We start from the raw sequence: 17,929 nt of genomic DNA, 5'->3' as shown, positions 1-17,929 counted from the left end.
AAAAGTGTAGTTAATTCTGAAAAAGGTTGATTTAGGTTGATGCCTACAAGCTAAATATAAGCTAAACATGCCATAGCAAAATGTCGTTGCTGCTCATTTTCTCAGTCTTTTGTTCAAAATATTCACATATAACTTTAAAAGTAAAATTGTTAAGATTCTTTTTTCTCATATACACTTTGGCACCCTATCATGTCATATGTTGTGCATCCTCCATTTTTTATGATAACAGCTCTAAATCTTCTCTTAAATTGTGTAATAAGTTTGAAGGAAGCATAACAAGGGATTGACATCATTCTAACATGCATAATATCTATAATATAGGTCAGCACATCTTTAGCAAAATTGGATAAACACATTGCTAAAACTTGATATTAATAAGAGCACTAGAACTTGAACATGAGAACTTTGCTGTGTCCGAAACTGCTCCCTATCCACTATATAGTGCACTATTTCGGGTGTCAGCCATTTTGTAGCGCTGTCCGAATTCTGAGTGAACGACTTCATTCCCTACATTCGTCCACTACTTTTTACCCACAATTCATTCTGATTTCGAGTGTACAACCAATGTAACACAAATCCAACGCAGAGAGAGATGACGTTTACATCTTTATTATTTATTTTTAAAGTTTTTTTGTCATACATTGTTTATATTAAAATATGTTATGTAGACAATAACTCAGTTTAATAATTTACTAATTTACTGAGGTGGCACCGTTGTTTTTGCTACAGCTCCAATTCTCACGCACAGTGTATACCTCACCGTCCGAATCCGTTCACTTATTTGTTCACTCCTTCCTGAGTGAACTCAACTGTCATATATTATATAGAGATTAGTGAATGAGTGAACGAGTGAGCGATTTCAGACACAGCACTTGACTAGAAAAGACTTAAAAAAGCGAACCAATGACAAGACAGAACTGATAACCACCTGAAAAGACATCAAAACAATGAAAACATAACACATGAAGCAAAGATCACATGAGAAGCACACTAGACTATGGACACAACTTCAAATTTATTTTATAAAAACTTGAACAAAACCTAAAACAGATAAACATATGAACAGATGAAATATATTACATGTGTAGTATATTACAATGCTGAATAGCAGAATGAGTCATATGGAAGGGTAGTAATTAATGTATCTAACTAGAAGGAAGAACAATAGATAGATAGATTTGGCCTAAAAGTGATTGCAGACACATAACTAGCATGATTTTGTTAATCTAATATGAACTGTCTTTAAAGTCATGCTCTCAACTGATTCATTATTGCAGCTTGATGACAATAATGCATCACCAAACATGAAACTAGAAGATGTGAAAATACAAGGACTTGGAGGCCGTCAAGCTCTCAAAAAAGATTATATAAATTCTGGCTATGACAGAGGTCATCTGGCACCAGTCTACCAGGCACAGTCACAAGGCTGTGCTAATGCCACCTTCACTCTCACCAATGCTGCTCCACAAAACCGCTCTTTTAACACAGGCCAGTGGAGGGTACTAGAAGGAAACATTGCAAAAAATCAGTTTGCACAATGTCTACTGAACAAATATACTGTTTACATTGTGACAGGAGTGGTAAATGGTACTGATAAAATAAACAATAGAGTGAATGTGCCTAGTCATTTCTGGACTGCATACTGCTGCTTAGACAACAATAACAAATGCCAGATCTCAGGAGGATTTATTGGAGTGAATGAGAACATCACTCCCATTGACAAATCTGTGGGGGATTTAGAGACAGAGTTGGCAAAGCTTTATAAAGTTCCAGCTTTTAAGTTGTTCGATAGCTCTACCCAAGGCATCAAGAGGGACAGAACCGGTACAGAACCAAATAAACCACCAAATAAAAAATATAGATCCCAAAAATAAAAATGCTCTTTCAAAATAAAGCGTTATAGAACTATTGTCTTACAGCTTGTATGTTTGACTGTAATGAATAATCAAAACAGTTGTAATGTGTATAAATGAACTTTATCATATCACACTAATCTGGAATAAAGAATGATTAAATGTTTATGCACATGATCTCGAACAACGAGAAAACCTTTGTCCTGATGTGTCATGGAAACCATAGCTCAAACAACACCATTGATAAATTTATTTGAATAGAAAATAAATTAATGATTATATCAAAATGGTCACCAAGTCAGTTAACTGTGAGTGTTCAGCCCTTCTGCTAAAACCTGGCTAAAAGACCATTTCAGCAGAAAATAGGGCCACTTTATTCTACATGAAGCGACAAACAAGAAATAATTTACGTCAAAGCATTATCTTTCAGGTTTTATAAACAACAAAAAAGCTTTTTGTGTAGATTAAATGAACTTTGTTTTAATATGTATTGTAGTTATAGGGAGATATGTAGTGGATCAAGTTTGTGTTCATTGCCTCTGTTCATAGTACATATCTTTAAAAGCGTACACATTCCTGCTGGAGTGATATGACCCAAGCTTTAAAATAATTATTTTGAATTGAGATTTGTTCAACTGTCCAACATCTGTGTTTTTATATGCACATATGTATCACCTTTTCCCTTTCTTTTTTTTTTTTTTTTTTGTTATATCCTCGATGTATTTCTGTACTGCTTCGTAATTTACTTCAATTATTCTAAATAAAACTTATAACCACAAAAAAAGTGTTCATATGTTGAATGACAAAGCAGGATGTTAGAAATACCCATCTCACTACAATTGCAGTTTTTCCTTACCTTTGTTTTTATTGTATCCCTATATTTTTAAAGGTGAATTTTATTTTTTATTATTAGTTGAGCATCTTTAATAGATATTTTAATTACTACACAGAAGGTGTTATGTATCATGTTTCTTACATTCTTGTCTCTGAATGGATAAAAGCTTGATCTTTGACTTGTACAGCTACATGATCTAAGTGTTTGTTTGTTATTCAAATATTATTAGTTATAAAAAAAATATATATTGTGTGATTGTTGTTCAGGCAGAGAACCTGATAATGTGCATGATTTTAAAGAGTGAATGTGGTCAATTTTTTGTAAATGGAAAATCTCCAACAAAATTTCCTGAACCACAATACAGGCAGATCTGCCAAACGAGAAATAATGTTGTTTATTATGCAACATTTTATGACACTGACAACAGGATCCCTGTGTACGCAGCCTATATTACTGAAGGGATAATGGGCTGCAAAAGTCCACGGATGAAAAACGTTAGTTCATTGAACCCCAAGTAAGTGAAATATTACCTCATCTAAAATTGAATTAAACATTTTACACTCTCATTATTTCAGCTAAAAGACTTGAAATAGTATATAGAGACATACCATGCTGGAGTAGTGCTTAGTGCTGTTCATTACTTCTGTAAAGTCACATTAGCAAGAAACTTTAAAAATAAAAAAATAAATAAATACAGAAATAAAAGATTTAATTTAGAAAAAAAAAAAACCTTAGCAGTTCCTTTGATATGCAGAGTAGGTCAGTGGTGCATAAAGTACCTGAAAGCCAAAAGTAAAAGTACAGATATCTTACCAGAAAATGCAGCTTTGGTAGAAGTTTAGTCAATGTTTAGAATATTACTTGAGTAAAAGTCTTAAAGTATGTGATATGTATTGTACTTAAAGTGTTAGTTCACCGAAAATTATGTAATTAATAACTCACCCTCATGTCGTTCCAAACCTGTGAGACCTCTGTTCATCTTTGGAACACAGTTTAGGATATTTTAGATTTATTCCGAGAGCTCTCAGTCCCTCCATTGAAGCTGTGTGTACGGTCTACTGTCCATGTCCAGAAAGGTAAGAAAAACATCATCAAAGTAGTCCATGTGACATCAGAGGGTCAGTTAGAATTTGTTGAAGCATCGAAAATACATTTTGGTCCAAAAAAAGCAAAAACTACAACTTTATATAACTTTATTTTGTAGTATGTTCACTGAAGAGCTACAATTTTCTGATTAAACCTATCTTTCCCTTCACGCTCATCTTCAACTCATTTTGGTGCCTGGTTTTGGCACATCAAATCTGACGTATATTCCAACTCTAACTAGTTAAAATAGTTAGCCACAGTCCCACAGAAACCTTTCAGTGGAAGTAGTCTATATCGGTGATGAACCTATTGTATGGCAGCAGAAAGCAGACACCAACCAACAGCATGGCAAAGTAGATGCTCAGGAATGGATTCCTCTGAGTCTGAAAACAAGACATGAGCTTATATGAATAGCAACTACAATGATAGAGCAGCTAAGGCCAGTTATCTATACATATAAATCAGCTCTTTTGTGTTGTGCACGGTGGTGTCTTACACTAATGCAGGGTTTCCCAAAACAGGATTTGCATACCCCAGGGTGTTTTTAAGGAAAGTGCATGGAATTTGTGACTTGACAAAAAAAGCTAATAATGTGAAAAAAATGAAATTTAAATAAATTTTATTATATTAAAATTCAAACAACTGAAATAAAAATTACCAAATAAGATTAAATATCTGTAACTCACCCTGAGCACTGTGAGATTTTATTCTACCCATCTTCTTCTCCTCTGGAAGCTGACAAAAGCTGAAATTCGTGATCACAGACACAGATACCCTGTCGATTACTGCTCCACTCGTCAGAGTACATATCTGGAAAAAATTCAGAATTCACACATGGGAAAATTCATGCTGTCAAGAGACAGATTAATTCACTGGAGTTGTCATGTATGCTTATAACATAACTAATAATAATGAACATAAATAATCACATAATACATTTGTGTGTATGTGTGCATATAGATTCTAGTACAGAGAGGACTTACAAACGTTTTTCTCTTACAGATCTAAATACTTAATTCATATTTCATATTGCACATAATAATGTACTGATATCTAAATTCACTTGAATCTTGATATTAAAAATACACCTAATCTGAGAATTATTAACTGGAGTAAAAGTGTGACAGCTTGCCCCAGTATCTCCTCAATGCTGCTTATAGACCTAGGCTATGCTGTGCAGGAAAGTTCAGTTCTTTTGTTTTATGCAACCAAGCATTGCAGTTGTTTTATATTTGTTCCTACACCTGTTTTCCTTTAAAGAATCTGGGCATGAATGTAAATGGTAAATGGTAAATTGACTGCATTTATATAGAGCTTTCAACAGACCACATGGCCATTCAAAGCGCTTTACAAGTTGCCTCACATTCACCCATTCACACACCGACTGCGGTGTCAGCCATTCAAGGCGCCATCCAGCTCGTCGGGAGCAGCTGGGGTTAGGTGTCTTGCTCAAGGACACCTCGACACTTGGTCAGGTGGAGCCGGGGATTGAACCACCAACCTTCCGGTTTTAGACAACCTACATGAACCACTGAGCCACTGCCGCCCCTGTGGCATGGTATGAATGTGTTGTTTCTCTCCTGCCAGTTGACTTTGCACGTGCGCGGTTTCAATTTTACGGCATGTTATGAAACACACTCAGTTTAGTCTAGGTGATAAACACAAGATTAACATTGACATCTAATTTGTGGCCCCCTCAAGGTCTGCGAACCCCAGTTTTGAAAACCCCTGATTTAAGTTATTAAAATGTTATTCACACTATGAAAAAAATGGTTCCTTTATGAACTGTTCACTGAACTGTTCTTTGGGTGCTTTAAAGCACTACACTTAATTTGATGTCGAATAACATATAGCACTTTTTAATTTAGAATTTTAACCGTAGAGTTATTTTAAATTTCATATTAAGTTATATTATTATATTTCATTATATTATTATATATTATATTTTAAAGAAATTATTTAATTTGTATCTTCATCATTACAAAAATATTTAAATACATAACACGCAAGTTTCAGTAGAAATATTGTTGGTCACACTTTATTTTAGGGTCCAGTTCTCACTATTAACTAACCATTAACTATGACTTTTGCCCCAATTAACTCCTTATTTGCTGCTTATTAATAGCTTATAAGGTAGTTGTTAAGTTTAGGGTATTGGGTAGGATTATGGATGTCATGCATTATATGTACTTTATAAGCACTAATAAACAGCCAATATGTTAATAATAGACATGCTAATAAGCAACTAGTTATTAGTGTCAATGGACCCGATACTAAAGTGTTACCATATTGTTTAACATATTTTAATTTATAAATTGGCGTTTAACTTATAATTTATATTAACTTATATATGAGCAGTTTTAAAATCATATTAAATGTGTCAGAAAAGCATTCTTACATTCAAATAATTACATTTAAAATAAATTTAAACTACATTGTCAAGTGAAGTTTGTTATTCAAGCACATAATTTCAATATTAGTCACTAGATGGCAGTTCTGTGATAGCGGTGACATTGTTTCAGTTTCTGCAGCGTCAAGACGAACACACGATCAGCCCTACTAATCGATCACGCTCATCTTTATTTTTGTTTTTCGTTTCGTTAGATAAAATTGAGAATTCAGTTTTATTCAGCTAAGTTTAAGAATTAGATAAAATTATTCAAATTTTGACAAATGAAATATAATTATATTAAATAGATTAAATAAATATATCGATCATGATATTATCTATTAGTAATGTCTTACGTTATAGCATCATGGCGACTTCCAGTAGAAACACCATGTGAGGCATTCTAGCTCCTGTTTCTAACGCAGTTTATGTTTTGAAAGGGTGATATGAATGGCCTAATTAGTTTTTAAACTCAAGATTGATGGCCAAAATGTTGCGTTCTGCATTTTTGAGAGGTATTTTCGCACGGAAATTCAGTGTTAATGCTATAAAGTGCGCTGCCGGATCCTCTAATGCGCGCAGCTCAGCTGTCTGTCCTTCTAACCTGCATCACGAACCCTTGAGATTCTTTAGCGAATCAGCTACATTAACACCTTCAAGGTGTATCGACAGCAACAATAGAGAGTCAAACGCATCTGAGCATGTGCACGAGGAGGAAGACACAAGTGTTGTGTTTGGTGATTATTCCAGAAGGTTCTCCTCCAGACGAACCTTCCGCAAAACATCCCCAGAGCAGCAGCTGGATCTGAAATCCAGAGATGCGGATGAAGATGATGCGCAGCTGTTGGAGAAGTTCAAGTCTAGAACAGGTCGGAAAAATACGACATACTGGTATTTCCTCCAGTGCAAACGACTCATCAAAGAGGACAAAGTACGTGGTCAAAATTTTTTTTTAATAACATTTAAAATTATATCCCTTGAAAAAAAAACACTGCAGTGTTTAATTGCAGAATATTAATTAGAAAGGCCACTTAAATGCTCTTAAATCACTATTTGTATACTTTAAAGGTCTTTTTCATTTCATCATTTTGCAGTAATGTCATATTACAAGTTTTAATTGAAATTATATATATAATAATTGTTTTAATAATCTTTTGTTGAGATTTAAAGTACTTTTTTTTTGATGTGCTGACTAACATACTGAAGTTATAATTTAACTGTAGTGTGTTCAATGTTACATTTAAAGTTAATATATTTTACTAAATCACAATTTTGTCATTTCAAGTATCATGATATACAAATTTCAATACAAATAAATTTTAAGTACATCTTAAGTTTACTATTAGTGCCTCTCAGTACATTTGGCAGTACACTTTAACCACATTTCAAAGATAATATAAATAATTATGTAATTACATTTAGATATTTGTAATTATAAATATATGTAATTACATATGAACTTAAGTCAAGTTGAAAAAACCCACTTACGTTAATTTAATTGCATTTAAAATAAATTTAAATTAGAATAAATTTTCACTTAAATTCAATGAACATGCAATTGTCCAAAAAAATCATATATTTAGTTTACCATCCATCCATCCATCTTTTTCCGCTTATCCGGGGCCGGGTCGCGGGGGCAGCAGTCTAAGCAGAGAACCCCAGACTTCCCTCTCCCTAGACACTTCCTCCAGCTCTTCTGGGGGGACACCGAGGCGTTCCCAGGCCAGCCGGGAGACATAGTCTCTCCAGCGTGTCCTAGGTCTTCCCCGGGGTCTCCTCCCAGTGGGACGCGCCCGGAACACCTTCCCGGGAAGGCGTCCAGGAGGCATCCGGAACAGATGCCCGAGCCACCTCAGCTGACCCCTCTCGATGTGGAGGAGCAGCGGCTCTACTCTGAGCTCCTCCCGGGTGACTGAGCTTCTCACCCTATCTCTAAGGGATCGCCCAGCCACCCTGCGGAGAAAGCTCATTTCGGCCGCCTGTATCCGGGATCTTGTCCTTTCGGTCATGACCCAAAGCTCATGACCATAGGTGAGAGTAGGAACGTAGATTGACCGGTAAATCGAGAGCACCACGACAGACCGGTACATCGACCGCATTACTGCAGAAGCTGCACCGATCCGTCAGTCAATCTCCCGTTCCGTCCTTCCCTCACTCGTGAACAAGACCCCAAGATACTTAAGCTCCTCCACTTGAGGCAGGAACTCTCCACCAACCTGAAGTGGGCAAGCCACCCTTTTCCGACTGAGGACCATGGCCTCGGATTTGGAGGTGCTGATTCTCATCCCAGCCGCTTCACACTCGGCTGCAAACCGTCCTTTAGTTTACACTTAAGTATATACTGTACACACTTAAGTATGCACAAAAGTGTATTATTTTAGTAATAAATACTCAATTGTGTTATCACCATTTTCTGTATACAAGTGCCATATAAATGGAAGTGTATGTCAATATGTTTCTCGGTTCCATGTAAACCAATAGACATTTTAATTAATTAATTTATTTATTTATTGTGTGCGTGTAGCTGGCTGAGGCATTGGTTCTCTTTGAGGCTGATATGCTCAAAGGTGAGAGATTACAACCTGAGGAGTACAACTACTCTGTGCTCATCGGCGCATGTGGACGTGTCGGCTACCTAAAGAAAGCCTTCCAGCTCTACAATAATGTAAGATGACAATGCATTTTCACATGGCATTATTTATATTAGGCTCTGCTGATGATGCATGGAAGACACACTTGATCTTTGATTAACCCTGTTTGAATATTATGACTCAGATGAAGAAGCGAGGAATCGAGCCGTCCGATGCTACATACACTGCACTGTTCAACGCCTGTGCGGAGTCTCCATGGAAACAGTCGGGGCTGGAACAGGCATTGAAGCTCAAGCAAGAGCTTTTTAAGAAGAACATCCCTCTCACAGCCATTACCCAGCATGCTTTGCTCAAAACAGTTGCCCTTGCTGGAGATCTGAAGTCATGCTTTCAAATTCTGCGGGTATTAACTAATGTCAAAATACCCAGTGATGTGAAGATTTATTATTTTTTATTTTTTTTGCACTAACGACACAGTAACATCATTTGGTTTCTGTGTAAATGCATGAATAGGAGATGCTTCAAAATGGACAACCCATCACACAAGAGACATTTCATTATCTGCTGATGAGCTGTGTGAAGGACAAGCAGAATGGATTCAGACTGGCTTTACAGGTACTTAAACACCTTCTGACTAGAAACACATATTAATAGTGATTCACCAACCTGAGTTCATTCAGCTGAAACCGTTTTAATAAATCAGTTTTGGTAATTTAACTCATGTTGTTTTTCTAAGGTGCTAAATAAACAAGTTGTAGTGACGTTCAACTGTAGAGTCAATCAGTATTTTAGCTGAAAAAATTGCTACTCTAACATTGTTTTTGGTGACATGCTAAATAATATGGATATACATTTCAGCAATTAAAATATTTGTCTGGATTAAAACAAATTCCGGTATCACTTTATTTTACAGTTACATCTATTCGTTTCTTATTACTAATAACTATGACTTTTCTCTCAATAAATTCTTAATTTTCTGCTAATTAATAGTGAGTAAGGTAGTTGTTAAGTTTAGGTATTGGGTAGGATTAGGGATGTAGAATAAGGTCATGTAGAATAAGGCATTAATATGTTCTTAATTAGCACTAATACATGGCTAATATTCTAGTAATATACATGCTAATAAGCAACTAATAGATGTAAACGTAAAATAAAGTATTACCCAAATTCCATTTAAACCACAATTGGTATTTAATTAGCTCTTCTCTGGTGTTAGTGTGTATTTCGTGAATTTGTTTTTAGCGAAATAGACCATTTAATTTTCAGCCACCAAAATTTCTATCCATATTACTCACTTATCATCTTACTTATTTGCACAGTTTTTAAGTTCTTAAATGGATTGTTAACCCACAAATGAAAGAATCTGTATTCATGTTTGAGTTTCCTTGTTTAACAAATGCAAATCTGTTCTCAAGTCTTCTCGAGATTTGATTCATATGAATTCATGTTATGATGCTTTTATGACTTTTTGGATCTTTTAAATTTGGGTTGATTGGACTTTCAATGGAGGGACAGGAACCTCTCCGCTTTCATCAAGAAAATATTTTAATTTTGTTTCGAATATTAATATTATTGTTCTTTTATGTTTGGAATGACATGAGGGTGAGGGGAAAGATGACAATTTTTCATCTTTGGGTTAACAATCCTGTGAAGTACTTCTTTTATTGTCATTTGTTCTGTAGGTGTGGCACCAGATGCTTAGGATTGGAATAAAACCAGACACTCAGAATTACAACATACTCCTGCGGTTAGCACGGGATTGTGGGATAGGTGATCCTGGTTTGGCTTCTGTGCTACTACTGAAGAGAACTAAAGAAGTGATCCCTAAACTCACAAGTGGAAGGAAAGGCCATGGGATGAAAGTCAAAGAGGAGATGTTGAGCCAGCCCTTAGATATGGATGCATTTGAGAGTGAGCTGTTTTTAGACAAGCACACACAAAGCCATGGACAAGCCAAAGAGACTGATTTCTGCCATTCCAAGGAAAAAGATCAATGCAAAACAGACGCATCTCAAAATGAGACTCAAATGCTGCCTGTATCATCAAGTGGCTCTCTCACATGTCAGTCACAAAGTTCCCGCCTCCCAAACCTTCTGGACCCCAGCACTTTCCACTCAGGTTTGGTTGCCTTTGGACCCGTGAACGGTGCTTTGGATAGGCTTGCTCTGATTGGAAACCTTGAAGGTTTTTTAGAGAAAATGGCCAAAGATGGACTGGAGCCCAACATCAAAACCATCACATTATTGGCTGATGTCATGGAACCCGGCAGCCAATCAGTGCAGAGTTTGATTAATGTGGCCAAAAAGAGTGCTGTCATGCTGGATGAGACATTCTTTAACATTATGATCAGAAGGGTGGCCAAAGCTGGAGACTTGGATGGGGCTAAGGTTAGAAATGCATTTAATCATCTGTTCATCAGGCCTAATTCAATGAGTATAACTACAGTCGTGGCCAAAAGTTTTGAGAATTACATGAACATTAGTTTTCAAAAAGTTTGCTGATAAACTGCTTTTAGATCTTTGTTTCAGTTGTTTCTGTGATGTACTGAAATATAATTACAAGCACTTCATACGTTTCAAAGGCTTTTATCGACAATTACATGACATTTATGCAGAGTCAGTATTTGCAGTGTTGGCCCTTCTTTTTCAGAACCTCTGCAAATCGACTGGGCATGCTCTCAATCAACTTCTGGGCCAAATCCTGACTGATAGCAACCCATTCTTTCATAATCACTTCTTGGAGTTTATCAGAATTAGTGAGTTTTTGTTTGTCCACCCGCCTCTTGAGGATTGACCCGTGTTCTCAATGGGATTAAGATCTGGGGAGTTTCCAGGCCATGGACCCAAAATTTCATCATTCTGGTCCCCGAGCCACTTAGTTATCACTTTTGCCTTATGGCACGGTGCTCCATCGTGCTGGAAAATGCATTGTTCTTCACCAAACTGTTGTTGGATTGTTGGAAGAAGTTGCTGTTGGAGGGTGTTTTGGTACCATTCTTTATTCATGGCTGTGTTTTTGGGCAGAATTGTGAGTGAGCCCACTCCCTTGGATGAGAAGCAACCCCACACATGAATGGTGTCAGGATGCTTTACTGTTGGCATGACACAGGACTGATGGTAGCGCGCACCTTTTCTTCTCCGGACAAGCCTTTTTCCAGATGCCCCAAACAATCGGAAAGGGGCTTCATCTGAGAATATGACTTTGCCCCAGTCCTCAGCAGTCCATTCACTATACTTTCTGCAGAAGATCAATCTGTCCCTGATGTTTTTTTGGAGAGAAGTGGCTTCTTTGCTGCCCTTCTTGACATCAGGCCATCTTCCAAAAGTCTTTGCCTCACTGTGTGTGCAGATGCGCTCACACCTGCCTGCTGCCATTCCTGAGCAAGCTCTGCACTGGTGGCACTCCGATCCCACAGCTGAATTCTCTTTACGAGACGATCCTGGCGCTTGCTGGACTTTCTTGGATGCCCTGAAGCCTTCTTTACAAGAATTGAACCTCTTTCCTTGAAGTTCTTGATGATCCTATAAATTGTTGATTTAGGTGCAATCTTAGTAGCCACAATATCCTTGCCTGTGAAGCCATTTTTATGCAACGCAATGATGGCTGCACGCGTTTCTTTGCAGGTCACCATGGTTATCAATGGAAGAACAATGATTTCAAGCATCACCCTCCTTTTAACATGTCAAGTCTGCCATTCTAACCCAATCAGCCTGACATAATAATCTCCAGTCTTGTGCTCGTCAACATTCTCACCTGAGTTAACAAGGCGATTACTGAAATGATCTCAGCAGGTCCTTTAATGACAGCAATGAAATGCAGTGGAAAGGTTTTTTTGGGATTAAGTTCATTTTCATGGCAAAGAAGGACTATGCAATTCATCTGATCACTCTTCATACCATTCTGGAGTATATGCAAATTGCTATTATAAAAACTTAAGCAGCAACTTTTCCAATTTCCAATATTTATGTAATTCTCAAAAGTTTTGGCCACGACTGTACACCACTCACTACAATTTCATTATCATACTGATAAAGAGCTAAAAAGCATTTTAAGTGTTGGTGATCACTAACAATAACAAGAAAGAGTGGGCAAACGAGCAGAGGCGCCATCATAGAGAAAAAGTGATCGTCTGTTAACATAGGACACGGGATCAGCAGATGTTAAACAGATTCTTTAATTTGTACTACGACAGCTTATGTTGCAATGAAATATACGTTGAAGTGGTGAAAGCATCTGCCAAATGCATAACTGTAAATAATAAATACAATTACAAAAGACCCTGCCAAATGCATGAATGTAAATGTGTAAAAAAATATCTTTCTTTTTAGGCTGTAAAAGCTCTTATGGTTAACAAAGGGCTGGTGGCAAATGCAAAGACGTTCTGTAGTATTGCTCTGGCTTGCCGTAGACAAAAAGATGCAAGGCAGTTGCTTACTGAAATGGAGGTATGAAATCCAATATCATCCTTTTATTATTGATTTTCACTATTATTATACTTAAGGTTTCTTCTTATTAGAATAATCAACTATTTCCAACTTCTAAATATTTTGAAGGTGCTTTTTTTTTCTTTTCAGTCTTGTGGACTTGTGCCGAACACTCATGTTTACAGTGCCCTGATCAGCCAGGCAGTTAAGCGTTTGGACTATGCATATTTGCATGAACTTCTTCTACACATGCACAAACTGCAAGTGCCGCCCAATGATGTCATCATCAGACAGCTGGAGTTTGCAACTCAGTATCCTCCATCCTATGACAAGGTTAGAAACTGAAACCAAAAATTTGAGACAATCTCATATCATGCAAGATGTAAGATTCAAGATTTGTATTTGTCACAGCTACTTCGGCTGTGCAGTAAGTATAAATCGTAGATAAAAACAGTAATGTAAAAAGAAATAACGTAAGCGAAATATAATGAATTAAGAAAATAATAATACATTTTAACTAAATTATAAGGAGTTTTAAGGAGTATAATTATTAAATTAAATTATTATTTATTCACCTAATTTAAAAGCACATCTAGGTTCAGTAAAATCAAATGCATGTACTTTGTGAATGTTTTTCATTTTATTGCGCTATGAGCAGGATTGTAATGGACTAGGCAAGGCAAGGCAAGGCAAGTTTATTTATATAGCACATTTCGTACACAATGGTAATTCAAAGTGCTTTACATAAAAGAAAGTAAAATAATAATGAAGAACAAGAATAAAACAAGCAATTTTAAAACTTTAAAAATTATAAAAAAATTGACTTATTTAAAATGAATTTAAAACAGTTAGAAAATGATTTCACATAAAATAAAAAAAATAAAAAACAGTGAAAATATAGTGCAACCAGTTCGGACATTGCACAGTGCTCATTCAATAAATGCACAGTTATGAGTTTTAAGTCTAGATTTAAATGTGACTAGTGTTTTAGCACATCTGATCTCTTCTGGAAGCTGATTCCAACTGTGGGCGGCATAGTAACTAAAGGAGGACTCCCCTTGTTTTGTGTGAACCATTGGTATTTCTAACTGACTCGATCCTAGTGATCTGAGTGCTCTGTTAGGTTTATATTCTTTTTCACTGGACTACCATGGATTAATTATGCCTTTTATCTTCCTTCAGTTAAAATCACGAAACACATACCTGGACAAGATAGACGGTTTCCGTGGTTTTTACAAACAGTGGCTGGAGTTCATGCCTGGCCAGGAAACACCACACCCCTGGGAAAAATATCAATCCCCAAAGCCAGAAACGGAACAAGATGGAGTAACCTCACAAAATACAATTTCTGAATAAATAAAGTTCTTGTATTTTGTACTAGTAAATTTGTGTGACAATTTCTGAGGCATATTTTATGTGTCTTGTAACAGTTTTTTTTATATATGTGTGTGTATATATATATATATATATATATATATATATGACTCTCTGTGGTCATTAAAAATCCCAGGATGTCTTTCGAAAAGAGTAGAGGTGTGACCTCGGCATCCTGGCTAAATTCGCCCATTGGCCTCCGACCATCATGGCCTCCTAACAATCCCCATATCTGCAGATTGGCTTCATCACTCTGTCTCCTCTCCACCAGTAAGCTGGTGTGTGGTGGGCGTTCTGGCGCAATATGGCTGCCGTCGCATCATCCAGGTGGATGCTGCACACTGGTGGTGGATGAGGAGATACCCCCTGACTATGTAGAGCGCTTTGAGTGCCTAGAAAAGCGCTATATAAATATAATGAATTATTATTATTATTATATATATATATATATATATATATTTATATATAATATGTTTGCATTTATTTTTGTTGTATTATTAAAAAAAAAAAAAAACAATATCCAAAATCAGTAATTGAAAAAAAATATTGGCATCCTATCTTTGAAAGCAAGAAAGGAAATATTAGACATCAGGTCTACTAATTTATTTTATTGTTGTAATATTTTATCTGAGTTACAATAAATGGTTGTAGAAGTTATTAGAAGGAATGATATTAGACTGTAAGTACTTCAAAACCAAATGTGCCTGTGGCTACTAACAGAGACTGGAAGTCTAGGTAATTTCTGTCTTAATAGCAGGCCTATCTGTAAACATGGGTGATTTCCATCAAACAGCAAATTATTACAACAAAGCAGTTTGTTTATTTATTAAACTTCCATCAGAAAAGACTGAATTAAAAGTTAAGTTTAAAAATAGACCACCTGGTGGGATTCCACAGTTAGGATAAAAACTGGTGCAAGTGTTATGTGATGATTAAGTGCAGGACCATTGCATGATCTTTGGTCAGTAACTGAAGTATAATATAAATAATAATAATAATAATAATAGTAATTGAGACCTGACCATTAGAGACGGATCAGAAGCGTCTGTCATCTTGACTTTATTGCTTAACTCAATACATTTTCTGCCTCTTGAACTTCATTCACAAGACAGGAGATTTTTCTCAGTACAACGTGACCCTGCATGTTTCACTGAAGCAGTTCTGTGAAAACAGTGTGAGCACAAGCTAGCACTTAATCACTTTGTGGTTCAGTTCAGGTGGTATCTTAGCTTTGCAGTCAACTGGAACTCTGTGACTTGAGTGAATTTTTTATTTTTTTTGTAGCCACCATTAAATAGAAACCAAAGACTTTGGTAAATAATGTTGTGGAGAAAAGTCTTCCTTGTGTTAAGAAATCAGCGTTCTGAAAATCAAAATAAGTTGGTCTATTCATAAAATTAGACTTTTATTCAACCCTGGTGTATATATGTTTAATATAACCACACAGATTAGGCTTCTTTTACTTCCACATTCTCATCACCCATCTGTTCTTGAGTGCAAACCATCTTTAAATCACAGTCACTGTCAAACTGGCTTCAAGGCCTTCAACTTGTTTCTGGCTTTAATTATAACCCAAACTAATTTTGGTTAATATACTTTGAACAACAACATTCCAAGACTTCTACAGTTGTTTGTTATTGCATGTTAGACAAACATATTACATCAATAATTTTGGCAGATAAATAGGGATGATTTTTTTTAAAGAAACTGGGAAGCACCCAACTTTATGCTCATTGAAAATGTATAATAAGAGAGTTGCGAGTGTGATTGTTAGATGTCAGGCATCTTGGATTTGTTGTTTTGACCAATAAACTCGTTGGTTTGAAAGATTATTTTGAAAAAGAGAGATTTTCTTTGACGACAGGAAAAGGGATTTTCTCTGAAATAAGATAAATCTTGTTGATGTGCATTTTTGTTGGAGAGGGTATGTATTGAATAGGTCAAATTTTTTTCTTAATTAAATAAAAAATTAAATACATTACTTTTTTTCATCATGGTAGATGTTTGCAGAAAGACATAACATAAAAAAAAGAAAATCATATTAATGTTTTATTTAATTAGTGCTACTGGTGCCAGTTGTGTATTATTGTATTGATAATTCTGTAATATATTTTGAATAAAATGAAATTAATTATAAGTGAACTAGGGAACGGCTGACAGTGCTGACACATTGGGAAGATTTGAATTTTGTTGTGCATGTCAAAACTGGTTTGGGCGGGTGGACAAAAATACAGGTTTTCAAATATTTTTAAGCTAATTAATTAACAAGCCAATCCCAAGTGTCCAGGATCAGATTTTAAACGTTTAGTTTTAGAAATACAATTTAGCACAGGAAATAAGAAAAATCTGTTTGCACTAAAAAAATCTTCTGTAAGCTTATATATCACTGGATATGTACCAGACATGTAGGTGTCTCCCTATGAAGATTTTTCACTTACATGTACTCCTTAATCCAAAAGCTGTTGTAGAAAATCTTCTCTCTTTGTCACACAAAAGGGCTCAAGAAGTTCCAGATGCCAAAATCTGATTTTATTTGGCAAGACAACTAATCTACGATGCACAACAAGACATCTGACTGCACTTTTATTCTTAACCAATGATCTGGTGTGCTTTTTTTTTTTTTTTTTTGGAATCTCCCAAATATTCCCGGCACTGTCTCTCTAACTGCCTGAAGCTATCGAGTATTCACCATAATGCATATTTAGTTAAAGTATGATTCATTTTTGACTGTATAAGTGTGAGATCGGATGCAAGTGCGATCGTCTCTAACAATAAAGTCTGATTTTGGCATCTGGAACTTCTTGACTCAAGATTTTTTGAAGGAAGAGAGAAGATTTTCTACAATAAATCATTTTATATGATTAAGGAGTAAATGTAAGTGTTATATCTTCATGCAATAGCTACATGTCTGGTACATGTCCAGTGACTTGTGTCATGAAAAAAATATATAAATGTTAATTGTGAGACAGAGAGTAAAAAAACAGTCTTTGGTCTTTTAATTCTTACAAGAATGGTCAGTCCAACACACAGAAGCTCTGTAGTGAGAAAGACAGACTGATAAAGGCTGTCCAAGGGTACACTTTGATCATCTTCTCAGATTAGTTCTAATCAGTCATAGCCATTCCTCTGTTCCCATGCAAATGGAACATATGGAAAATACAATAAAAAGAAAAATATAGACATTTCCATAACACTTTAGAGTTGTATTTTAAAGAGATATTTTCTACAACTATTAAGACACCTTGGAGTATAATTTTATAAATATATTAATAATACAAATAAATAGATATCAATGATAGTTATATTATTCAAGAGTTTGAGGATGAGACAAAAAAAAGTGAGGAAAGGAGGAGACACCTGTGAATGAGGTCTGTGTA

At 35.7% G+C, this 17,929-nt stretch overlaps 1 protein-coding gene across 1 annotated transcript; it reads left to right on the top strand.

Annotated features, from left to right (window-relative positions):
- Window positions 1-6,525: 6,525 nt before the first annotated feature.
- Window positions 6,526-14,563, top strand: ptcd1 (pentatricopeptide repeat domain 1). Its single transcript, XM_059553607.1, has 8 exons — window positions 6,526-7,094; window positions 8,688-8,828; window positions 8,939-9,157; window positions 9,268-9,369; window positions 10,437-11,141; window positions 13,083-13,199; window positions 13,329-13,511; window positions 14,361-14,563. The coding sequence occupies exons 1-8, from the start codon at window positions 6,645-6,647 to the stop codon at window positions 14,532-14,534; spliced, it is 2,091 nt and encodes a 696-aa protein (XP_059409590.1). The 5' UTR covers window positions 6,526-6,644; the 3' UTR covers window positions 14,535-14,563.
- The last annotated feature ends 3,366 nt before the right edge of the window (window positions 14,564-17,929 follow it).

This window comes from Carassius carassius, chromosome 7, assembly GCF_963082965.1.
Source record: "Carassius carassius chromosome 7, fCarCar2.1, whole genome shotgun sequence".
Taxonomy (NCBI): domain Eukaryota; kingdom Metazoa; phylum Chordata; class Actinopteri; order Cypriniformes; family Cyprinidae; genus Carassius; species Carassius carassius.
The sequence above is the reverse complement of the archived record's forward strand: the minus strand, read 5'-3'. Positions and strand labels throughout refer to the sequence as shown.